A 27,343-nucleotide genomic window follows, 5' to 3' on the forward strand; every position below is an offset into this window, starting at 1 on the left:
TGTTTTGGACGGTCCTGATATCGAAAGATGTTGTCAATAGGATTTTTTATTAAAAATGATTTACAATCTGATGACATAAAATTCATTTTAAGCCCAGTTGTACTATTTCGTTTTTGAAGAGCATTTTAATTTTCTTTGTAAAATCAACCCGGCTTGATAATATAAATTTGTTTTTAATCTGAGAGCAGTTACTATCAGAAAAAATAAATATTTTAGAAACGCAACTAAAGGATTGCTTAATTTTAGTTAAGAGATTTATCAAGAAATTAAAATGTTATTCTTATCACTTATAACAGTTTCTCCTGACAATCTTGTTAAAATGAGCACTCTTATTTTGATTTGTAAGCCTATAAGTTTGCCAAAATCTATTTGAATAGGTAGTTCAGTGGAATTTAAAGTGCAGTTTTTGCTCATATGTAAATAAATAATGAAATAATAAAGTATGTATTTAAATACTTACGTCAATTATATAAGACAAAATTTAATTTTCAATTTTTGAACTCCACACCTACGTGACCACGTGACCTATTTTAAGTAGTAACCAAAATCACAAATCTTCAGATTTTTGAACAAGGCTTTTTTTATTTTAATTGTATAAAAATTAACTGTTTATACCCAAATTCATTTTGCGAGCTTTCTACTTATATTTCCGATGCAGTGGTAACAAGTGTTAGATTTTGATGTCGCACGTGACATTGAAATATATGATAAAAAGAGAGCAAAAACCTAGTGTTATTTGTAATCGCACACTTTCTTATGGATTTTATTTTGTTCTTTGTGCCCTTAGGAAGGGTTACACACAGCATAAGTTAATACATAATACGTTTCTTTAATAATTTTCCAAAAAACAAATGTAAGAAATATCTAAATGAGAAAAGTCGCTCCTGCGTGACTAGGCCTTCGTATATCCCGAAATTGGTTATGAAGAAATTTAAAATTTATTTAATATAGATACATTTAATTATTTAACTATGAAAATATGCAAAAACTTTGTAATTTTATTAATTTTTAATATTTTGTCTGTGGTGGACCTTCTGTCGGAAATGCCAATATACATACATATAAGTGGAATTTTAAGAAATATTTTTTTAATATAAAAATTAATCGTATATTGCAGAAATAGGTCGAAGATCTAAAAACATCATTGCCACCAACTTGCAATATTCTTTTAATTTAGTAGCTGAAGGTATCAAAAATAATAATATAATATAGATGGGTGCCTTAGTATGTCCATTGAACTTTTTATTAAAATTACCCATTTTTTGGCCTAACATTTAAAATCAGATTAAAATGTTTTGTGTAAAAATGAATACAAAAATTACCTATTAATATATGCGAAAAGTTATATCCAATGTTGTATATTATGTGTTTGCCTACATATGTACCACTTAGAACCAATTAAAACAAGATTGGACTGTTGTTATTTTCATTAGTTTACTAAAGAACTGAATATATCAAAAAAAAATGTAAAACTTTCTGCTATCCTAAATGTTAAATATATGAAAATTTTGATTATTTTAAGTTTTCCTAAATGTATACATACAGTGGTGGCCAAATCATATGCAACTGGAACGCGTTTTTAGAAAAAGTATACATATCTTACGATTAAACTTTGCAGACTGTTGATTGAAAATTAAATTATTTTAATTTGGTGTTTTTACTATTATTTAACGTTTATAAAAACAAATATTTTCATTATTTAAAAAAAATACAGGTACCATTTTGATTTCATCTCTAAAATTACGTGGACAAAACATATGCAACTTTTTAGAAACAAAGGTAAAAAATATGTTCTGCTAATATTTTGTTGCAATTACAATGATTTTTCATGAATTCACGATATTTCCTTGGCATTGAGCCAATTAAGTTGTCAAAGATTTTCATCGGAGTCGATTTTCAGGCTCCTTGAAGAATTATTTTAATTTGGTGTTTTTACTATTATTTAACGTTTATAAAAACAAATATTTTCATTATTTAAAAAAAATACAGGTACCATTTTGATTTCATCTCTAAAATTACGTGGACAAAACATATGCAACTTTTTAGAAACAAAGGTAAAAAATATGTTCTGCTAATATTTTGTTGCAATTACAATGATTTTTCATGAATTCACGATATTTCCTTGGCATTGAGCCAATTAAGTTGTCAAAGATTTTCATCGGAGTCGATTTTCAGGCTCCTTGAAGTCTATTAAGAAGTTCAACGTAATTTTCAATGTTAGTCCTTTCTATGTGCCTGTTAATCAGATTTTACAAGTTTTCAAAAGGATTTAGATCTGGAGCCATTCCATAACATTCACAATATTGGCTTAAAAACAAGATTTGGCATATTTAGACGTGTCCTTGGGTAATTTTCCTATTCGAAGATTCAACACAATGGCATTTCCCGCTCAGAGTTGGACAAAATTATACTTTTATAAATACATTTGCAGTCGTACTGATTGATAATTCCATAAATTTAATAAAAAGGTCCAAATCCGTTACAAGAAAATCACTTCCAAACCATTACATGACCTCCACCATACTTAACCATGAAGATCAAATCTCTTATTTATTGTCATCGCACATAAGATATTCCATTACTGCCTATTAAATTAAATTTTGATTTATAGCTGAATAGAACCGTTTTTCATTTAATAATTGGCCAATTTAAATACTCTTTAGCGAATATCAAACGCTCAACATTGTTTTTTATCGACTCCATCGGTTTGTATGATGGACGACAACGTCTTACTAAAGCTTCTAAGGCCATGTAATTGTGTGGGGCTGCTTTTCTGCTAACGGAGTTGGACTAATATGTGAAATTAATGGAATTATGAATTATTATAACTACAAATGTGTTTATAAAGGTGTAATATTGCCCTATTCTGAGTGGGAAATACCATTGTGTTGAATCTTCGAATAGGAAAATTACCCAAAGGACACGTCTAAATATGCCAAATCTTGTTTTTAAGCCAATATTGTGAATGTTATGGAATGGCTCCAGATCTAAATCCTTTTGAAAACTTGTAAAATCTGATTAACAGGCGCATAGAAAGGACTAACATTGAAAATTACGTTGAACTTCTTAATAGACTTCAAGGAGCCTGAAAATCGATTCCGATGAAAATCTTTGACAACTTAATTGGCTCAATGCCAAGGAAATATCGTGAATTCATGAAAAATCATTGTAATTGCAACAAAATATTAGCAGAACATATTTTTTACCTTTGTTTCTAAAAAGTTGCATATGTTTTGTCCACGTAATTTTAGAGATGAAATCAAAATGGTACCTGTATTTTTTTTAAATAATGAAAATATTTGTTTTTATAAACGTTAAATAATAGTAAAAACACCAAATTAAAATAATTTAAGTTTCAATCAACAGTCTGCAAAGTTTATTCGTAAGATATATATACTTTTTCTAAAAACGCGTTCCAGTTGCATATGATTTGGCCACCACTGTACATACTACGTTCTGTAAATGTCCTTGTAATGGGATAGTTCAGAAAACAAAATTATTTTTTTAATAATTTAATAGGCTAAAAGACAAGTGGATGATCTATTTGAAGATCTACGAGATGGCCACAATTTGCTAACGCTTCTGGAAGTTTTATCGAACGAACACCTGGTAAGTTAAAGATATATTCATGTTTTTTTTAATATAAGAAAATCTCAGTAACGTGTATATAAATCAGTCTGGAGCAAAATACATAACTTTTTTAAATTTTATATTGTTACTTGTATTTACCATATAGATATAAATAAAAGCACTACTAAAAAATTAAGTTACTTTATATTTCCAATTTTATTGTAATCTTATTAAGCTATTGTAATAAGTTACTTTTAAGCATGAAAATGCATAGGATTGTTTGGATAAATGTCCTTTTTTTGGATAGTGTGAATGCGTTTGTTTGAGTTTTATGACTAATATAAATTATCTTTTGTTTATAGCCACGTGAAAAAGGAAAAATGCGTTTCCATATGTTACAAAACGCCCAAATGGCACTTGACTTTCTTCGTTACAAAAAAATTAAATTAGTTAACATTCGAGCTGAAGATATTGTTGATGGCAATCCGAAATTGACCCTCGGCCTCATTTGGACTATCATCTTGCATTTCCAAGTAAGTACAATTTAATTTTTTTTTCATAAACAAATAAAGTTTGAAAAACATGAAAGCATTAATAGGTTAACTTATTTAAGAAACCCGAAATTCTGAAATTTTATCTTTTGGAATTGACCACTTCAAAAATAAAAAAACAATAGTACCTTCCATTTAAATAGTATTTAAATAAACACCGATTGTCCATCTCAATGAACTTTGTCACATTATGGGTATACATACATACGTATGTATGTATGTAATAATTTGAATATTTGGAAACCTTTGGTAGAATGATTAACTGATCAACTTTTAATTTCGATAGTGCAACAAAAAAGGTGGCTTGTATGCGATTATATTTGGATCTACATAGATCGTAGTAATAGATGTTTGTTTTTCTAAAATAGCAATCCGTTTATATTAATGAATGTTTTTAAAGATTATCATTTGATGACTAAAAAATCAATATAATTTCTTGGTAAAAATTTATTCATCCGATTATAGCGTAAGAAATCGTGAAATACATAAATAATGACTGTTGAGAGAGTAATACATGCCGCATACTCTCTGATTAATATATACATTTGATATATGTATATGTATGTATTGTTCACAAAAGGCATAAAGCGCAAAAGAGAACGTTTCGCGTTCGTGTTAGTACAATGTATGTAATGTACAGGTTTACATACACATATTAGTGGGCTCAATTCTCTCCCACGGTGTTGAAGTTTTTAAATGTAGGCTCATTTCCGATGGCAATACATATTTATGACAAATATATTACAATCATTAGTAACAAAATATTTACGGAATATATTTTGAGATTGGCTTTCATTTTTTAGGAAAATATTTCAATATACGTAAGCAAAATAAATAGAACCGTGAAATATTTTGTTCAACGGCTGAAGGTGATTTTTACTTACGATCAAATATTGCCTTCAGTGTTTTTTAAGCTGTGCTACAAGCTATTTTGAAATTATAAAATTTTCTTTATACGTGTATAATTAACCTTCAGGCCGTAGTGTATATAAAAAATGTTAATAATTTCATTACAGAAAAAAGTGTGGGTAGAATGGGCTTTAAGCTAATGCTATTTCATTGCTCCCACTCGAAATATTTTGGATTTACTTTTACAACCACTTTTGTATTATGTGTGTATGTATCTTTTTTCTACAACTATTGACTCGAAACCTATTTCAAATTTATTAATTCAACAAACAACAAACTGACGATCGAGTTTGCCTACGTATCTTCATACTTTGTCGCCTACACATAACCCACACCAAATAAAAATAATGCTATAACGAGATTTCTGTTTGATTTACTTTAATGTATGCAGTAGTCCACTTGCACTTGACGCCGTATGTACGGGCTCAATGCAATTCTGAGGTATATTATACTTTTCCATCGTTCGCAATGCCATTACTTACATCAGATTTTTCTACATTTTACGTAAAGACGTATTCATAATTAAAGGTTCACAAAAACTACATAAGAAATTGTGTTTTGAAACTTTACTATCTATACACGTTCTTACTAACGAACATAAAATACTTGTAATTATGGCCACCGCAATTAGATGAGACGCTTGATTGAATATGAGGTTACCGGTCCTTATAAACATCGACTGAAAAATAATTGTTTTAAGGAAATGTAGAAATAGCATGGTTTCACAAACAGTTAGCGACTTATTGATTGAGGTGTAGATAATATATTTCTATATAGGGAATATAATTTTGGTATATCTTTGTCCACTTCTCTTATTTGTAGAGGACGTGATATCTGCAATTGCTAACTTATAGATGGTACAGTGGTTACTTTGATTTTTTAATGCTGACAATACATTATTTTGTCTGCTAGAAATCCTTAGTTTCAAAGTTATTTCCTTAATTTCGTATGTCCTATAAGTTCTTCGGTTAATTAATGCCAGCTGCAATTACTTGTGCAACATGTAACGATTGTCAGGTTTATCCAACAAGTACAGAGCAAAATATTTACGAACAGTTTTCTCTTACTTTGAAGATATTAAGTAAATATTTATAAGAAAGAGAAGCAACCCATTGAGTATGAAAACCAGTTTAATTCTCATTTAGCCAGCTGCGCAGTAGGCGACAATGTTTTTGTTATGTATGTGGGTAGAGAGCACAGTGATCAGTGTAATATTATATACAAATAAATGTGAATGTAACTTCTGCACCTATGTTTTAGACCGAGAGCTTTGAAATTGGTATCAAAAACTGTCTTTCAGTTATTATTAAAACAGCGCAACAAATTGACTCTTACTAAGTGCTTTAGCGGATAATCAATTTTGTTAACTGAATTAGTTTTCCTCTTTTCAATATATAGCTCCTCTTATTTCTCAAAAAGTATATTTGAATATTTTGAAATCATTTACAAAGTGAATTACATAGGCAGTGTGAATAATAATGTATTAAAGATTTTATAATAAAATACAGCAAATTTGTTATTAAACAAACTTTATAAATGCATTGTATGTAAAATAACTATGATGTTTCGTAAAACACTCCTTTAATTTTGTTCTGTTCAAAAGTTGTTTGTGATTTTAAACCAAAGTGTTTCAAATACAGTACACAAATGAAGAAATGTAAAAACTATTTCCAAATTGAACGATGATAGATATATGAAATTCCTATATTTCTATATATTAATAAACATAATAATATTTTTTTTAATAAGTCTTTTTTGAATTTCGAAGATAAATATTTAAATTATAGGCGCTGACTTCGAACATCGGAGAATACACGTTTTTTACATATAACTCAATCTCCCGGAAACTATTAGTTTGGTTCAATATCCGGACACGTTTTGTACAGTGTAATAATGTGTTGTTATGTTTTGTAAAATAAATTCGACTATACAGTTTCAAATTGTTCAGAACTTAAATTACTTTATTTGTCTAAGGTCACTTGTTGTCGTATTCTTAACTTATAATAGTTGTATTTCAATTTACCGAAACAATCCTGAGTTTTTAGATATTGATAATAAAAAAAAAATTGTGAATTTTTCCAAACGACCACCGAATCAGGCCATTTCAGGATTATGACTGAAAGAGATAATTCTCAGACGCCAGATTGTGCTTCGAATTCTGTGCAATATACAATCCATAACAAATATACATCGACCGAAATATTTGGTCATAGTATTAACAGTGATAGAGTGACGAAACGGTCTGCAAATGGACAACGTCGTCTTACTACAAGTTCAGTACGTAAGGTAACCATATTAAATCGAACCGCTTTTGGTAGTGTCGGTAATTCAGCGCAGTATGAGTTAAAAAATGGCCATAAATTATCAGAATCTCGAGAAATTTGCCAAGAATCGAACCTAAAGGTAAAATATTGCTATTTAATTTTAGTATAATCTTGATCTATCTACCTTTTTGATATTATATGAAATAATACCTAATACACAGTTGTTTGGGATCGGACTAACTGCAATTCCTTAATTTGTTCAATGGCTGAAAAATTACGATGTGATTAATCGTGTTTTTACTGGATTCCCAAAATTATAATGGAAAAATGGTTCGATTCGATTGAAAAATTTTAAGTCGGAATCATTGAAACAGTATCGAAAATACAATTTACGATCACAATTAACTTACTTACCGACTCGAAAAAATACACTCCGCGGCTAATAGATGTCGCTAATTACGAAATCATTGAATCCGCAAAATCGAAATTTTTGGTCGAAATCTATCCAGTTCGTGAATGAGTTGCGGAAATGTAAAAGAAATAATTTGGAAGTTTTTATGTAAATAATTACTGATGACGGACTAAATTATGTTTTAAATAAGTATTTTAGAAACAAGAGACAAAAACGGACTAACAAAAATTAAGTAAATTGTTTAAAAGCGATATAAAGTTACCCCCTCGAAATAGCGAAATAATTTTCCCAAAGAGCCTCAGGCGAATTAAAAAGTTTTTTGGAAGAAAATTCACAATAGTTAAAGGTCAGTTTTAATTTTATTTAACAAAGAAAAATCACAGAAACTTTATCAAATTTGTCGCATTTGTCGATGAAGGTCGATAAAACAGTTGTACGTTCTCACTTTGTGGTAAAGCAGTTTATCGACGGAATCAATGATTGCATGAACATTTTCGATCTACAATATTTATCGCATCGAAATCGGACGAAAAATATAATATAATACCTAAGCTCGGATTGTTACTGATTTATTCTGGATAATTTACTGATTTATATTACCACGTATTGAATATTTTTGTTTTGACACGTTAAATAATTTTAAATTACATTTTTTGGAAAAAATAACATTTCAAATTCAACAAAAATTTATTTTAATTCACAGTAATTAATATGCTTTTTATTTTGTTTAACAGATTTCGGATATTGTTGTTGGAAAAGATGATAATGTTTCTGCACGGGAGGCTTTGTTACGTTGGGCTCGTCGCTCGACTCTACGATATCCGGGAGTGCGGGTGAACGACTTCACCTCATCCTGGCGAGATGGCTTGGCATTTTCCGCTTTGGTTCATCGGAATAGACCAGATTTGCTTGATTGGCGGAAAGCAAGGACAGATCGCCCACGTGAGCGTCTGGAACAAGCGTTTCATATTGTGGAAAAAGAGTATGGAGTTACTCGCCTTTTGGACCCGGAAGGTAAAATCTATTTAAGACTGTATTACTTAAATTCATTTAATATCGCAAATTTATGGCAACATCGTAATACAGCTCTTATTTTTAATATGCGATACTATTTTCAATGGCATTTTGTGTCGCTTTTGTCGCAAATCACAATCGGCTGTTCATTCAAAGCGCGTATTTGGTATTTGTAATAAAATGGAAGAGATACTTCCTACTTCTAATAATTTTTTAATGGTTTTTGGTTTCTTATTATTGGCTACTTTTTACTAATAAAAAACAGCTGACTTATAGCAATATTGCCACAGAGCGCTCCTTTAACTCATGTTGTTACGTTGCCATTTTGAGACTTTGTATAGGTAAATGCCACATTATATGATATGTTTACTTATTAATTTTTATATTATCGTAACATTTTACACAGAGTGTAATAAACTTGTCCACTTAACTGTTTTTTGAATCATCTAAAATTATACGATCAGGATGACGAGACAATTTGAAATCCGGTTGTCTGTGCGTTCGTCTGCACGTGTAAGAGATTACTTAAGTAAACATGAAGATATCTTAATTGTACACCCCTAAGGTGGTTTGTATTGTAGATGGGCAAAATGTGACCATTACTAAGCCACAAATTAGACTATAAAAGTAAAGTTCGATGTAGAGAATCAATATAATGAGGGGCATCTATTAATAAATTCTGTTTGGAAAAGTAGACGTGGCCCCTCCCGCTCATCCATATATATGTATCTCGGTAACTACTAGATCTATATCAACTAGATTTACTTCGAACGTTTCTATTTTATATCTCATTGTACTTGACACTGGTGAAATCGGAAATATTTCGCCAATTTGAACAGAAATTTTGTATATCATATTTCTGTGATATCCTACTTTGAATCGGTACTCAACCACAACAATTTTGAATTCCATCTGGTTCGTTCACTGTACAATACATAAATGAAGCACCAGTAAAGATATTGGAATAAAACTAAAACGCAAAAACAATGGCATTGGAGGTGTACCTCATATAAAAATTATCGAAATCGGCCAAGTATCGAAATTGAGGCCTTCAGTGGGCGTGTCTAATTTTTTACCGAAAATATATGTATTTAAATATATCATATATTCTCTAGAAATTCAGAGGTAAGCTTTTCCTTATAATAAGAGCCTCTCTCTTCCCCTATTTCCCATACCTAATACCGGAGGGTTTTATACCGTATATAGGTTAATATGTTAGATTAGTTACCAAAATTAAGTGAACATATAATAATGGATATAATATAGCTATAGTAATATAGGAAAATAGTTGAAATCAGTTCAGAAATTACCACAGCCCTCATATACTAATATATATTTACAGAGGTAGTCAAAATTATTTACACATTGGACGTTTTTTTTACAAGTTTCACACAAAAAACTTTCGCTTATTGTTGTCGCAGGGTAACAAAATGCTATGTTGTTGTAAACCTTGATCTATTCCCGAGCAAATGAGGTCAGTTTGGCTAGAATTGCTAGAACTATGGCGGAGAAATAAGCAAATGAACTGAAGACTCGGAGTAGTCAAAAGTATTTACACACATTTTTTTTGCGTCAAAAGTATTTACACACAACTTGAACTCTATTATCCTGTTCTTATTTAGTGATAACATTAAAATTTTAATGTTCAGTATAAGTTCCTATTCTAAGGCGATAAATTAATAATTGGTTACACCGCCTTTGGCATCAATAACAGCCTGATTCATGGTCCGAATTGATTCAACACAATTGCGCGCTAAGTCAACAGCTAATTTAGACCAAATGTCGGTAATTTCGGAGTTTTCGGTTATTATATCAATTGCCCTTTGATATTTAACGAAAGACCAAACATTTTGACTAAAGTTTTGGTCAGGGCTGTGCGGAGGTCAACTTGATTTGCTTCATTTACAACTTTTGTAGGTAAAGATCCTTTACGAAATGCATTATCCTATTGTAAAATGTAGTCAATAGTTGTAAAAGGCCAACGGACCACTAGAATGGCATGGTGATGTGAAGTCTGATATATCCGGATGATTTAGGGTCCCTAAATTAGTACCAAATCTTCAAAACAGAAGTAAGGAAAATTTCTAACAAAAAAAAATTCAAAAAAATCATAATGTCACTCGCGACTCTATTTAGCGTCTAAACTAAATGCATAAAGCGTTTAGTAAAGAAGCCCTGGAACTAAAATTTAGCCTTATCTGCCCACGACAGGCTTTAGGATGCAATCAATGGCAAATGAGAGGCATATCGCTTTTTGGTTTCGGAAATAAAACTTTCATGGTTTCGGAAGTGGTCAACTTTATGCACAACGTAGGTATTTATGTTACTATTTTTAAATGGCCTTAACAGTGTAGCATCATTGACTGTTCATGCAATATGCTGATTCGATGCTGCTGCAATATTAACAGGACTAATTGTGGGATTTTGTATGACAGTTCCTACTAATCTTCTACATTATCTTTGAGTTATCACAGGTTTCCGCCCAGTTATCTTTAAATTACCCTTGTAATATTTCGTGTCCTTTTTAATAACATTATAAACAGTATTCCATTAAATTCTATAAAGTTTTACTAACTCCGAAGCCGAAACCCTAGTTTTAAACTTAGTAACAGTCTGCAATCTAGTTATAATCGATAATTCCTTTGTTTTCGACATTTTATTTACCAATTTTTATATTTTAAGACTGAGTTTGGTGGTTATGAATGCAATAGAATCCAATTACTACTCTTGCTTAGACCAAATCCAAGAATAAAGGCTAAATCGCGATGTGTAAATACTTTTGACGCAAAAAAAATGTGTGTAAATACTTTTGACTACTCCGAGTCTTAAGTTCATTTGCTTATTTCTCCGCCATAGTACTAGCAATTCTAGCCAAACTGACTTCATTCGCTCGGGAATAGATCAAGGTTTACAACAACATAGCATTTTGTTACCCTGCGACAACAGCAACAACAAGAGAAAGCTTTTTGTGTGAAACATGTAAAAAAACGTTCGATGTGTAAATAATTTTGACTACCTCTGTATATGTAACGATTTCTGTAGATCTATGTCGAATATTTTGATGCAATTGTGTGTTATCTTAATAAAATAAAAAATTAAGTCGAGAGTATAAAATGTTCGGTTCCACCCGAACTTAGCACTTATTTAATTTTTCTTATTAGAAATGGAAAACGAAAAATAATGGAGTTTTCTCAAAACAGCCATCAAAATACAATTCTTACGAAAACAATTTTAACCAAATATGTACATTTCTATTATGTCAACTTCGATGACCCGGACACCAATTGATTGAAATACAATTTCGAATAAACATATCTATGTGATTTTCCATAGCTGTGACATATCACATTATTTAAGGTTGTTGTGGAATCTGTAAGTTGTCGGAATCAGAATTCAAACCGAAAAAAAATCTAATTGATATCATGAATTCTGATATTATTGGTTAAATTCTAAATGTAATGAAATTGATTGTAATGCAATACATCGTTTGAGTTTTTACACTGAAAAAACACTGTGACCTCTTGATGTTAAAATATGATATTTTCCACGCTATCCTAAAGTGTACAAGAACCATAGGAAATATGGATAATCGTTTCTCAGGAAATTCTTCAAATGAAGGTGTTAAGAAACCCCTTCTGACAATTTAGAAATAATTTTAGTTTTAATTTTTTCAATCTATGTAAGTTTTTAAAACCTATAATATACATACATATTTTATTCTTAATTGGTTATTCACTAATTTTAATTAAAACAAGTATGGAAAGGCTAAGTTCGGGTTTCACCGAACATTTTATACTCTCGCAATTTATTTACAGTTGATCTCCTTTTTACACGGTTTTTTTTACACGGTGTTTTTGACCACTTCCCAGATACCATTTTTACACGGTTTTACTTTTTTTACACGGATTTTTTATTTTCATTGTATACTTTTTTGCAATAAAAACAAAATTTCATACGTCAATACGTCACAAATCTATTGCTGTTAATAGAATTTAATAAATTCTAAATTAGGTTTAAACTAAAAAATACAAATTTTAGATTCGAAAGCCATTGAAAAGGTTGCAACAATTTCAATACGTAAACAAATAAATGAAGCTGTATGAAGAAGTAAGAAAAAAGAAGACACAGCGATTAATGACGGAACTTTGAAATGTATTATTTTTTACCATTCCCAGAATAGTTGTTGTTTGTTCCTTCTAACAGTAATATATACATAAATTATACATACCAGAAAAGTCTATAACAACAACAACAGTGTAAATTCTCACTGTACGAATAGATATATTTTCATGTAAAATTAGATCTTTTTTACACGTTTTCTATTTTTTGCACGATTTTTTTCTTAAATTGGTCCCAATAGTGAGTTTTATATAAAAAATTGATTTTTTTTGCACGGTTTTTTTTTTACACGAGTAATTTACTGTCCCAGTTAACCGTGCAAAAAGGAGATCAACTGTATTTAATTTTATTAATATAGCAAACAATTTGACTCATATATTCGCATATATACATATCACTCATTTTTGGCACGGAGACATATTATTAGAAGAAAAATATTTCCTCTGAATTTCTTCAAAATATCAGAGAGACTTACCTATATTTTCTGTAAAAAATTTGTTAGAAGCACCGATGTCCTCTTATTCGATATATAGGGTCTTGAAAACTTATGGACCGATTTCGGAGATTTTTGGAAGGGCGATGCCATACTTTAAATGCAGTATGTTTGCAAAGTTCAGTTCCGATATCTTCACTGGCGCTTACTTTATATACTGTAAAGTACACGATTCAGATCGACTTCAAAGGTCTGGTATATGGGAAGTAGGCGTAGGGGTGATCCGATTTGGACTATTTGCACAACATATTATTGAGAAGCTAGGAAGATATTATAAACCGAATTTCATTGAATTCGGTCGAGTAGTTTCGGAGATATGGGGTTTGACCCATAAGTGGTCGGAACCATGCCCATTTAAAATTTTGTATACCATTTTGAGTGCAGCTCTTCTGTACCATCTTTATAACGAAATTTAAGGTTTCTGTTGGTTTTCCTTACTGAATTTAAGCATTTTTATGCCCCGTTTCACAGTCAGTGCTTAGGTTGTGCTTAAGATAAAACAGAAATATTGCGTTTTACAGTTCATACTTAAGTTCTGCTTAAGTACTGAAAATGGGAGACTTAAGCAGTGCTTAAGTAACAGCTGATTTTTGTTTTGAATATTGACTTATTTGTCAAAAAAATAAAATAAAAATTATTTGCTGATAAAATTTTTGGAATTTCTTGCATTCAATGACGGTTATATGCTTTCCTGCGAGTTGCAATAGGTGCCCCCACTCGCTTGCGGTGAAATTCGGTGTCCTTTTATTGTTTCCATCCATTTCCCAGATTCTAAATTTATTCGTCGCAAAGTTATTTTTCAACAACAATAATTTCAATTTGTCAGATGGTATTTGTAAACAAATGTTTTTCATTGTGCTGCCATATATCATAATAGAATTTTATAGAAAATAAGCATCAGTCAACAACAATGCTTAGCTAAGATTTTATTTGGGCACAACTTAAGTACGAACTGTGAAACCGGGCATTAGTAGTTTTCAACATAACCATTTTATGGGTGGTGGGCGTGGTTATAATCCGATTTCCTCCATTTGACTGTATAAGGTAGTACCTAAAAGAAACGACTCTAGAAAGTTTCCTTAATATAGTCTTAGTAGTTTACGAGATATGGACAAAAAACTTAGTCGGGGGTGGGACCACACCCTTCCCTATTATCCAAATTATATCCATATATGCCCCTTCATAGTGCATCCTTCTTACCAAATTTTACTTCAATAGCTTAATTTATGACTTGGTTATGGCACTTTATGTGTTTTTGGTTTTCGGCATTTTGTGGGCGTGGCAATGGTCCGATTTCGACCATTTTCGAAAGCAACCTTTCTATGGTGCCAAGTAACACGTGTGTAGTTTCATCAAGATATCTCAATTTTTACTCAGGATTTCAAATCTACTCGTCACCCTGATCACTTTGGTATATATGACACTATATCTAACTCTTTTAGTTTTAGGTGTTACAAACAACCGTTATGTGAACAAAACTGTTATACTTTCTTGCAACTTTGTTGCGAGAGTATAAAAAGAAGTTAATTGAACGTGATGTAGAAATAATATGCCCCAGACCTGCATTTATTTATATGGAGTATACTTTCAAATTTGATTGCCCGTTTCATTAATTTCGCTGTATTTTATTTATAAAACCCCTGTTTATATGAATATTTGAAAACCCGTAAACCAAAAAACCAATTTAAAAACCTTTTTTTTTATTTCTAGATGTCGATACAAATGAACCTGATGAAAAATCTCTAATTACTTATATATCTTCCTTGTACGATGTGTTTCCGGAACCGCCTTCGATTCATCCCTTGTTTGATATGGAATCACAACGACGTGTACACGAGTATCGTGATCTCGCCCATCAATTTATTTATTGGTGTCGTGAGAAAACCGCTTATTTACAAGAAAGATCTATTCCCCCCACAGTGATTGAAATTAAGCGACTATTAAACGATTTACATTGTTTCCGCAATGAAGAGGTGTTGGCGCGTAAGAATGAAAAACAAAAGCTTATACAAATATATAACGAATTAGAGCGCTACTTTGAAAGCATAGGGGAGATTGATGTTGAAGCTGATCTTCGCCCTGAAGCTATAGAAAAAGCATGGTATCGTATGCAATCAGCGCTATCTGATCGTGAAATTATATTACAACAGGAACTTGAACGATTAGAGCGCCTACAGCGACTTGCGGACAAAGTGCAAAGAGAAATTAAACACAGTGACATTAAAATAACAGATTTGGAGACACTTATAAATGAAGAATCTCGACGTATTGAACGCTTACATCCAATTGATGCTAAAAATGTTGTCGAATCTTTAGAAACAGAAATACGCCATTTGGAAGAACCCTTACAGAATATGCATCAAGATTGTCTGGTGCTTAATGAAGGTCGCTACCCCCATGGTGCTGAGCTACTTAATAAAGTAAATAAATTAAACGAACGATGGACGAATCTCCGGACTCTTTTCAACTCAAGTTTGGTACAAAAGCTTACCGGATTGAAATATCCAGTTCATGAGACTACTGTAACAAGGCAAACCCGCACGATAATTGAATCACGACAAATTGAAACCAATTCACATTTCCGTGATTTACAGGATCATATAGAATGGTGCCAATTTAAATTGGTAAGTGAAAAACACTCTTTGGTCTTCATCCTCTCTTATTTCTATTATATATGTAAATTATACTATTTCATAGGTGAAAAACTAAATCTTCGGTCTTGCCCGTTTTTTATTTATATTTTATAAATGATTCCTCCAACCATAAATAATATTGTTTTGCTATATTCCGCATTGTAGAAACAACTGCATGCAGCAGATTATGGTTCAGATCTACCGTCTGTTAAAGACGAATTTAGAAGTCAACAAGAGGATCATAAAGTAATCGACCAATTCCATTCTGACATTTTGAACGATGAGCGCCAGCAGTCCAAATTTTCTGGAGATGAATTGAGACTGTACCAGCAACGACTTAATCATCTACAAAAATTATATGCTGAACTTCTAAGCACTTCTACAAAACGACTTTCAGATCTTGATTCTCTTCAAAATTTCTTAGCCGAAGCTTCGGCTGAATTACAATGGCTTAATGAAAAAGAACTTGTGGAAATTACTAGAGATTGGACCGACAAGCACATGGACTTAACTTCGGTACATCGTTATTATGAGGTAAAATATTCGAAAATAAGTAATTGCTATTTAATTTCTCGCTTTTACATTATGCAAGCTTGTGTTTGGAAATGGAAATGAGGTAAGATAATTTCATGTATCACCTACAATAATAACACAGCCGAACACAAAAATTAGGTTCTGACTTGGAGGGTCTTACTCTGTGTATTGTATGTTTTTGGGGTTACTGAATCCGAATCCGACGTTCATTTAACCCCATCAGATCAGGTTTTGGGATAACCCAAGCAATATGGCGGATACGTTTTGTAAAATTCATTGAATTCGCTAAAATCTCGTTATTCCGAGGGTTTCGGAGTCGCTGATAACGAATGCGGTGTTGGTTTTTTCAAAATTCAAAATGGCCTATCCAGTTCGTAATCAACAACCCCGAAAACTCCATAGTAACGAGTTTCATGCGATCCGATAAATCACCGTTTTGAATTATGAGAAAAAGAAAAAAAAATTAAAACATCATAAAAACTAAGAATAAAATTTTTTTTCCAGAACTTAATGACGGAATTGGAAAAACGCGAAATACAATTTGCTACTATACTTGATCGAGGGGAATCACTTCTTAACCAACAGCATCCTGCTTCCAAATGTATCGAGGCACACTTAACTGTTTTGCAACAGCAGTGGGCATGGCTTCTACAATTGACCTTATGTCTAGAGGTTCACCTTAAACATGCCACCGAATATCATCAATTTTTCACGGAAATAAAAGACGCTGAACAGTGGCTTATTAAACGTGATGACATTCTTAATAGTAAATACTCTCAGTCGGACTTTAGTTTGGATCAAGGTGAAAATCTCTTACGTGGAATGCAGGATTTGCGAGAAGAGTTAAATACATTTGGTGAAACTGTATCCAATCTCCAGCAGCGTGCGTTGCTCATTATTCCGCTAAGCAAACGACGTCAACCAGTGAACAATCCATATACAATTCAAGCAATTTGCGCATACAAACAGCCAGGTCACATTCAAATAGAAAAAGGAGAAAAATGTTTACTCTTGGATAATTCTGGACGTGTTAAATGGAGAATACGATCATCCACTGGTCAGGAAGCCTCTATTCCAAGTGCCTGTTTGCTAATACCGCCGCCAGACCAAGAAGCGGTTGAGGCCGCTGAGCGATTAAAACGATTATTTGATCGCACAGTCAATTTATGGCAAAAAAAGCATTTGAGACTTCGTCAAAACATGATTTTTGCTACCATACGTGTTGTAAAAAGCTGGGACTTTGATCAATTTTTGGCAATGGGCTCTGATCAGCGATCCGCAATACGCAGGGCGTTAAATGAAGATGCGGAAAAGCTGCTTAGTGAAGGTGATTCAAATGATCCGCAGCTAAGACGTCTGAGACGCGAAATGGATGAAGTAAACCGTTTATTTGATGAATTTGAAAAGCGTGCCAATGCAGAAGGTAGGGTTTTAATTATGTTGTTTTATGTACATATATTTCTGCAAACTTATACCATACTAATATACATACATAGTACATATGTATGTATGTTTACTAAAAAACGTTAAATTGAATCAAAAATAGTTACATGGCATTTTACTAATAGCTTCGAGGTCATTGTGGGTATGAACCCAATTAGAAATAAAGAAACCCTATTGCACTTTTTAATTTAGTAAACATGTGGGTGTATGATCAAAATTGTCGAAAGCTCTCCAAATAAGTTATAATGGGTCAAATAAGTATTTCTCTTTATAAATAAGGTCAAATAAGTATTTGTCTTTAATTGAACTAATACAAATATATTCTTTAATAATAGCGTTAAGCTATTTGAGCAATTGTATTTTTTTTTGTTTTGTAGAAATAAAATATAATTTAAAATTGACTTATATGTTACCATATAGTTCTGACTTGTAGAGCAATTATGTGTAGTATTTTAAGCTTCTACAAATTCTTAATGTTGTATGACGCTGAGTTTCACAGTCAGTTGACATTTACAGCTATACTCGTATGAGTAAAAATTTATTAGCAAAATATTGTTGATTTTAAATACGCTTTTTATCAATTATTTCAAACATTTATAACAGTAATGAAGCACTTCTTTCAGAAAAAAAAATATAAAGGTTCAGTGTTACTAAATTTTTGTAAACTATATTAAAATATTTTAAAGCAACTATTTTATATTATGATTTAATTCTGTTTCAGAGGAAAGCAAACAAGCAAGTCGACTTTTCACAGAAGAATGTATAAATATTAAATCAAAGTTGGAAGATATGGCTCGCGAATTAGATCAAATAATATTAGCACCTTTACCACGTGATTTAGATTCCTTAGAGCATGTGCAGGATATTCACAAGGATTATGAGCGTCGTCTAAAACAACTCGATCCCGAAATACAACATCTTCAAAATACCTTTAGAAATATTCCACTCAAAACGCCTGCTCTGAAAAAGAGTCTCGATAATTTGCTTGAACTTTGGAATGAATTACATACGCAAAGTGATTTACATAAGGACCGCTTGAAGTTGTTAGAGATATCTCTTGTAGGAGTAGAGGAGAATGAAAACTTAATTTCGGATATTGAAAGCAAATTGGCAGCTCAATCTGTTTTACCATCTTCCGCTGAAGGACTTCAAAGATTTTATAATCAGTTGACAGATATTCAAGAACAAATTACACAACATCAGCCACAAATCGATAAAATGAACGATGCAGCCGACCAATTAGGTCGAATGGGTGTTCCAACAAAAGTTTTGGTCGATTTAAAGAGTCTTCATACCAATATTGGCAGGTTAAATACACGATGGGTTACCATTTGTAATACAATAGCTGAGAGGTAAATAATAATTTTACTCTATATATAAATATTTTTTGATTTCAAAAACAATTTTTTATTTCAAAATAAGGATGCGCTCATGCGAAGCAGCAATCGGATTATTGAAAAATCTTCAATCAAGCATTCAAGTTGAAGAATCTTGGGTAGATGGCCAAACGGAGAAATTATCAGCCCTACCGACAGCGACTTCAGCATATGAATTAGATGTGAGTACACACTATATATTTATTATTTAGAAGTATATATATTAAACATAAAAGTATATCTAAATATGAGGAGTAAAATTAATGCAGTATTAAACTGGTTGTCCCTGCAACAATTGTGATTGCATGAAAGTCTTGAATCTGTAAATTTGTACACGAAATATTTGGAAAATTTTAGTTATTGCCTCAGAATAATTTAAAACAGCGCGCCGCAAATTCCACACAATAAAGCAGGGTTTATCAAATTACATATTTTCAATTTAGAATTCTAAATTTTATCAGAGTCGACGTAGCATCAAAGTATATTATTTTGCTGACTGAAATATATATAGCATAAGTGAATGGTATTTTTGCATATTTATTCAGGTAATTTATATTGTCATAATTCATATACCCATATATATACATATGTTATATTTGTAAATGAAAGGAGAGCATACTTCAAAATCTTTGAAAATTATTTTTTAATAATAAAGTACTCTTTATGTAGATAGATGCAGTAATATCAGTAATTTTGTTTACATCTAACACTGTTTGAAAATCTAATGTTTTAGTTTGTATTAACAATGTAAAGTGGTGTAAGGAACTAGTTTCGTAGATACAAATATACACGAATATATGTCTCAATGTAAACCTTAGTGCATATGTAAATTTATAAGTAAAATTAGTGAAATTTCTTTGTGTGAATGTGAATTTGTGAAATAATGTTTCCAAAAAATATGTCTACACGTAACAACCAAAATTATTGATACAAAATTACATAGGAGCTTATATTTTTGTGTGTGTGTGCATTTTTTTTGTAGAAAACATAATCGTATTAGTTTTCTGTCAAAGTACAGCAATTGTGTAAATTCCTTATTACAAGGTGGTAGTTACACAATTATCGTACTTGTCTTTCTGTATTCTCTATTCATTACAAATTTCGCAGTAAGCAGGAAGAAAACTTTTACAATTTTATGAGGTTATAATTTTTACAATCGGACGTAATTAGGTTTGATCGTAATTGATTTTTGCGTTTTCAAAAATTTGTAGAAATTAACAAAAAAAACTGTGTAAGTACCGGTATTTTCTTATTAAATAAATTATCAATCAGTAAATAAGTTGAGTATTGGAAAATTCTAAATATTAGTTTTATTGTTTAATTATTTATCGCCTACATTCCTCAATATCTGCATACAAGTATGCAGCCGTAAATATTATTTTTATAACAACGAGTAATTTCGGAAAATTGATAACTGAATAAGTTTTGTCGTTTGAAAAATTAAAGTGTATGTTATAACAATACATATTGGCGGGAGTCGACAACTATGTTGGACTATCTACAAAAAGCGAGTAAGTTTTTTTTGTTTTGTGACATGAGAACACTACAGAAGATGTGTGGTTAATATATAATTAAAATATGAAGCAAACAAAAATATTTCGCCTTTAAAGTTTATTTGGCAAATTAATCACCAATTCACATTAAATATTATATTTATTGTTGTTATCGTCATCATTGCCTACAGACTTGGGCATCATGACTGTAAGAGAAAGGATTTCTTACTTATATACATATATATAATTTTTATTACGGAATCGATATTTTTTTATAAGAAAGATTGAAACATGATAATCTGGATACAAAGCTTTAAAAATTTTATTATAAAATATATACATACATATTTTAAAATCACAAAAAATAGTCTTAAAACAACAAATCATAACTAAAAAAAACTATCCGATTGTATAAATTCCGCTCCTATTATTCAACAATTCACCAAATTAACCAGAAATTATTGGAAGCTGCTAAAGAACGGAAACCCAAAATCGAAAATCTGAACGTGGCTGGAGGACGTGTAATACGCGAAGCGAAGGTAATATATATTTACAGCGGTCTCTTACATGTTTTTTTATTCATGCAAAGCCAACAAGTTTTAATTTAAATACAAATGGGAAGAACTCTTTCCAAAGCATTTAACTTAATACTCACTACCAAATAACTCTCTTAATTGTTTTGATGGTTAACGTAAAATTCTGGGTATCAAATGAAAAGATATTTAACAACAAAATTTGAGTAAAAAGGGTTTTAATATTTTCGACTATTATGAAAAAAAAAGAGTGAAGTGATGAAGAGTGATTCAACTTCGGTTTCTCCAGAATTATTTTTGGCGCCTCTAAACAAAACGAAGCAGTTAATAGAAATTATTATCGATTGAATTTACACTGTACAACAAACTATTCAGTGTGATATTGACTGATCACTTCTTTTTGTGGGATTATTGCTAAAGCATATTTTTAAATTTCATGAATTACATGAAAAAATGTCAAATTATATAAAACAATATAAAACATTTATTGTTATAATTCTTTTTTTAAGTTATTTAATATATCAACATAAGAGATGCCGTGCTCATGTATGCAATTCAGGCAATATTTTGTCCTATACGCTTACAGAAGATTCATATTAAAATCTGATAGTAGAAATTAAAATCCCTTTTGGAAAGCACATAATTAAATGAAAATTTGTTTTCTGGTTTTCTAATTCAACAGCCATTATGTCATTTTGGCAAAACATAAGAAAGTCCTCCTATGGAATAATTAATATTGTTCAATATATTTTCATTTGCGTAAAGCTCTGAATTTGGTTATTTGTATTTTTTAGGTATCCAAAGTGTATTCAACAAAGTGAACTAAGTATATGACATTTAATTTTTCTTTACCCGAATTTGACATGTATATTGCCATTGATTTAACCCTTACATTTATTTAAAAATTCAAATTTTGAAGTTCAAATGTAAACAAATTTCAAACCAAAAAAAATTTAAATGAATAAGAGAAAATGCCGAATACTTTCTGCTTGTTCAAAACAACTCATGGAAGCAATTTATATATTGTTCAAGATAAAAACAGACGGGTTAATGTAAACAAATACATGAATTGTTTTCTATTTTATTGTCAAACAAGGGTATGTCAAATACTTCGTTCACTTTGTTGAATACATTTTGTTAGGTATAAATGTTTTACACATTTTTTACACATCTTTAACTGAAATATATTTTGGTTCTTTTTTCCACTTCTGAATTTTTTTTGTAAATAATATTATCAAACTACTAATAATTTAATGCTAACTATGACCAATATTAATTCTAACCTGTTAACTCAAATTTAATTTATAACAAATAACAAAAACTGCCAATATGCGGCAAAAAAACTGGGATAAAAAATCAGATATATGATGGTAAATGTAAAGGATTCCTGGATTGGATATTAGAAGTATGTCCTTCATTTTTGCCACCTCGCAGCGATAGTCTACCAAAGGAAAGTGATCCTGGCGCTGCAGAATACTACCGCCTTTCTTTGGCTACATTAAATGCAAAGTATAACCGGTTATTGGAATTACTTACTCAGCGCTTAAGAACGGCAGTAGAAGTAAATGACATCAACAATTTGGTAAGTTTAAGCAAAATCACAGCCGTGTTCCTTTTACGCGCATATGTACCCCATATTCCAAATCATAAAAATGTTGTGAGAAATCGTTTAAGAACCAACAATAGTTTTATTAAGAAAATTGTTCCAACAGACTTTATGTGGCGATGCATATGCGTGTAAAAATCGATTATATTTATTGGAATTCATTTTGAATTAGGAAACTCTGTTGAGTGTTTTTAGATTAGATCATTTAAAAGCCCTCATAAAATATTAAAAACATTTAAAAGAAATTAAGACAATAAAACGTGTACATAGAATTCGAGATAATGAATTTACAAATTTAAATTATGATTTTAACGAAGAAATGGAAAAAACCTTAAAACCAGTATTAATTTCTGTTCATCCTTTCGACTAATTCAGTAATTAGTATAATCTCTGTTGAAACAAGTAAGAAAGGGCTAAGTTTGGTTGTGACCGAATATTTTATACTCTCGCAATTTATTTATTTAATTTTATTAATATTACATAATACACAATTTGACCCATATATTCGTCATATATATGGTATAAAGTCCATTGAAAGTTGGAAACCTTAATATTAGGTTAGAAGCACCGAGTTTCTCATGTTCGATATATGGGGCCTTGAAAACCTATGGTCCGATTTCGGCGACTTTTAGAAAGGGGCTGCCACACTATAAATGCAGTATTTATGCCAATTTCTGTTCCGTTATCTTCACTAGTGCTTACTTTATATAGTGTAAACTAAACGATTCAGAAGTTCTGCTATATAGGAAGTAGGCGTAGTTGTCAACCGATTTTGCCTATTTGGATGCAAGGAAAATATTACAAACCAAATTTCATTGATATTTGTTGAGTACTTTCGGAGATATGGTTTATGACCCATATGTGGGCGGAGCCACACCCATTTAAAATTTAGTATACCAATTTGAGTGCAGCTCTTCCGTACCTTCTTTATAATGAAATTTAAGGTATCTATTGTTTTCCCGTACTGAATTAAAGCATTTTTAGTAGTTTTCAACATAACCTTTGTAAGGGAGGTGGGCGTGGTTGTAATCCGATGTCCTCCATTTTTGGACCGTATAAGGTAGTACCTAAAAGAAACGATTTTAGAAACTTAGTAGGGGGCGGGGCCACGCCCATTTCTCCAAAAAATGACATCCAAATATGCCCCTTCATTGTGCGATCATTTGAACCAAATTTTTTTCCAGAGCTTTATTTATGGCTTAGGTATGGCTCTTTATATGTTTTCGTTTATTGCCATTTTGTGGGCGTAGCAGTGGTCCAATTTTTCCCATCTTCGAAAGCAACCTTCCAATGGTGTCAAGAAACAAACAAGAGTATAAAAACACTCATAATTTGGTTAGACGTATCATAATATTTATGATTAATAGTTAATTAAAAGTTAACGCTCAGCAAAGGATAGAATGTAGTGATGAGCGATATTTCACTGCCGGTGATGTTTCTCTGTGATTGAAAAATCGCATATAGCAACTGCGATCAATTTTTGTAAATAGCAGTGATTTACAATCGCAATGGCAGTTCAGTAATTTGAGTTCGATCACAGTAGCTATAGAGATTTTCAGTGCTTTGTTCGACCACAGTACATATAGGAGTTCATTAATTCTAATTCGATCACTGTAGCAATATCAGTTCGAAAGTAGCAATCACTGTTCAGTAGCAATAGCAGTTCGAAAAGTAGCAATCACAGTTCAGTAGCAATCACTGTTCAGTAGCAATCACCACTGTTCAGTGATCACAGTAGCAATTTTAGTTGCGAGCAGTTAAATGTACCCAAAATTTATTAATTAGTTAATTGTGATTACAAAAGCAGGTAAATTTTTGGATATTATTAAAATTAATAAAAATGTAAATGTAAAAAAATTAAAAAAAAAATGTAGAGTACAAATTGTTATAAATTCGTTTTATTTTTTGTTGCGATCGCAATAGCAAAATATAATCACAGTGATTTAAAAAAAGCAATCACTGAAATCACAGTGATTCAAAATAAGCAATATCGCTCATCACTAATAGAATGCAGATTAGTTGCAATCATAACCAAAATAGACATGTGGCGAAAGCTAAGTATAAGAAGAAATATTTTCGTAATGAAATTACGATGGAAATGTGGTTGAACTTTGTTCAATATCTACATTGTTTATAAAGCATAAATACTAAAATGTTTTCAACAATAAATAACTTGTTTAAAAACGTATAGTGACGAAACCTACTTTCGAATATTTAAAAGCTCTACCAATAATAAAGGGTGATTTTTTAAGAGCTTGATAACTTTTAAAAAAAAAAAAACGCATAAAATTTGCAAAATCTCATCGGTTCTTTATTTGAAACGTTAGATTGGTTCATGACATTTACTTTTTGAAGATAATTTCATTTAAATGTTGACCGCGGCTGCGTCTTAGGTGGTCCATTCGGAAAGTCCAATTTTGGGCAACTTTTTCGAGCATTTCGGCCGGAATAGCCCGAATTTCTTCGGAAATGTTGTCTTCCAAAGCTGGAATAGTTGCTGGCTTATTTCTGTAGACTTTAGACTTGACGTAGCCCCACAAAAAATAGTCTAAAGGCGTTAAATCGCATGATCTTGGTGGCCAACTTACGGGTCCATTTCTTGAGATGAATTGTTCTCCGAAGTTTTCCCTCAAAATGGCCATAGAATCGCGAGCTGTGTGGCATGTAAAGGGTGATTTTTTAAGAGCTTGATAACTTTTTTTAAAAAAAAACGCATAAAATTTGCAAAATCTCATCGGTTCTTTATTTGAAACGTTAGATTGGTTCATGACATTTACTTTTTGAAGATAATTTCATTTAAATGTTGACCGCGGCTGCGTCTTAGGTGGTCCATTCGGAAAGTCCAATTTTGGGCAACTTTTTCGAGCATTTCGGCCGGAATAGCCCGAATTTCTTCGGAAATGTTGTCTTCCAAAGCTGGAATAGTTGCTGGCTTATTTCTGTAGACTTTAGACTTGACGTAGCCCCACAAAAAATAGTCTAAAGGCGTTAAATCGCATGATCTTGGTGGCCAACTTACGGGTCCATTTCTTGAGATGAATTGTTCTCCGAAGTTTTCCCTCAAAATGGCCATAGAATCGCGAGCTGTGTGGCATGTAGCGCCATCTTGTTGAAACCACATGTCAACCAAGTTCAGTTCTTCCATTTTTGGCAACAAAAAGTTTGTTAGCATCGAACGATAGCGATCGCCATTCACCGTAACGTTGCGTCCAACAGCATCTTTGAAAAAATACGGTCCAATGATTCCACCAGCGTACAAACCACACCAAACAGTGCATTTTTCGGGATGCATGGGCAGTTCTTGAACGGCTTCTGGTTGCTCTTCACCCCAAATGCGGCAATTTTGCTTATTTACGTAGCCATTCAACCAGAAATGAGCCTCATCGCTGAACAAAATTTGTCGATAAAAAAGCGGATTTCACATTTCGAACCGAACACTGATTTTGGTAATAAAATTCAATGATTTGCAAGCGTTGCTCGTTAGTAAGTCTATTCATGATGAAATGTCAAAGCATACTGAGCATCTTTCTCTTTGACACCATGTCTGAAATCCCACGTGATCTGTCAAATACTAATGCATGAAAATCCTAACCTCAAAAAAATCACCCGTTAGCGCCATCTTGTTGAAACCACATGTCAACCAAGTTCAGTTCTTCCATTTTTGGCAACAAAAAGTTTGTTAGCATCGAACGATAGCGATCGCCATTCACCGTAACGTTGCGTCCAACAGCATCTTTGAAAAAATACGGTCCAATGATTCCACCAGCGTACAAACCACACCAAACAGTGCATTTTTCGGGATGCATGGGCAGTTCTTGAACGGCTTCTGGTTGCTCTTCACCCCAAATGCGGCAATTTTGCTTATTTACGTAGCCATTCAACCAGAAATGAGCCTCATCGCTGAACAAAATTTGTCGATAAAAAAGCGGATTTTCACATTTCGAACCGAACACTGATTTTGGTAATAAAATTCAATGATTTGCAAGCGTTGCTCGTTAGTAAGTCTATTCATGATGAAATGTCAAAGCATACTGAGCATCTTTCTCTTTGACACCATGTCTGAAATCCCACGTGATCTGTCAAATACTAATGCATGAAAATCCTAACCTCAAAAAAATCACCCGTTATAAATAATATAGCAAAGTCAACTGTTCAATATTGAATAAAAATAAACCACAAAACCTGAACACAAAAATTATATCAACGATGTTATTAAGTATATTTGTAAGGACAATGTGAGGAACTAAATTAGCTTTAGCATATTTTACGAATTCTGAGTTGGGAATATTAAATCATTATCTTAATTTTGATAAGATGTTTCACATATTACTAATTTTTGTCACAGATATTATTCCCTCTGAATCTCTATAAAAGGTCTAAAAAATTTCTGTTA

The 27,343-nt window shown here is 31.7% G+C and overlaps 1 protein-coding gene across 35 annotated transcripts in view; it reads left to right on the forward strand.

The window, feature by feature from the left end:
• Window positions 1-27,343, forward strand: part of LOC105219505 (microtubule-actin cross-linking factor 1) — a 91,042-nt gene that overhangs the window by 22,528 nt on the left and 41,171 nt on the right. For 23 of the 35 annotated variants that reach the window (XM_054234035.1, XM_054234034.1, XM_054234033.1 and 20 more), the window contains 10 exons: window positions 3,520-3,609; window positions 3,933-4,103; window positions 8,441-8,720; window positions 15,043-15,956; window positions 16,131-16,499; window positions 17,004-17,922; window positions 18,664-19,294; window positions 19,365-19,500; window positions 21,267-21,350; window positions 22,705-22,926. In XM_054234035.1, coding sequence (XP_054090010.1) covers window positions 3,520-3,609; window positions 3,933-4,103; window positions 8,441-8,720; window positions 15,043-15,956; window positions 16,131-16,499; window positions 17,004-17,922; window positions 18,664-19,294; window positions 19,365-19,500; window positions 21,267-21,350; window positions 22,705-22,926 — 3,816 coding nt within the window. Of the gene's footprint in view, window positions 1-3,519; window positions 3,610-3,932; window positions 4,104-7,127; window positions 7,434-8,440; window positions 8,721-15,042; window positions 15,957-16,130; window positions 16,500-17,003; window positions 17,923-18,663; window positions 19,295-19,364; window positions 19,501-21,266; window positions 21,351-22,704; window positions 22,927-27,343 lie in introns of those variants that run through there. The other 12 variants (XM_029045124.2, XM_029045128.2, XM_054234037.1 and 9 more) reach the window with 4 other exon arrangements.

This window comes from Zeugodacus cucurbitae, chromosome 6 (genome assembly GCF_028554725.1).
Source record: "Zeugodacus cucurbitae isolate PBARC_wt_2022May chromosome 6, idZeuCucr1.2, whole genome shotgun sequence".
Classification (NCBI taxonomy): domain Eukaryota; kingdom Metazoa; phylum Arthropoda; class Insecta; order Diptera; family Tephritidae; genus Zeugodacus; species Zeugodacus cucurbitae.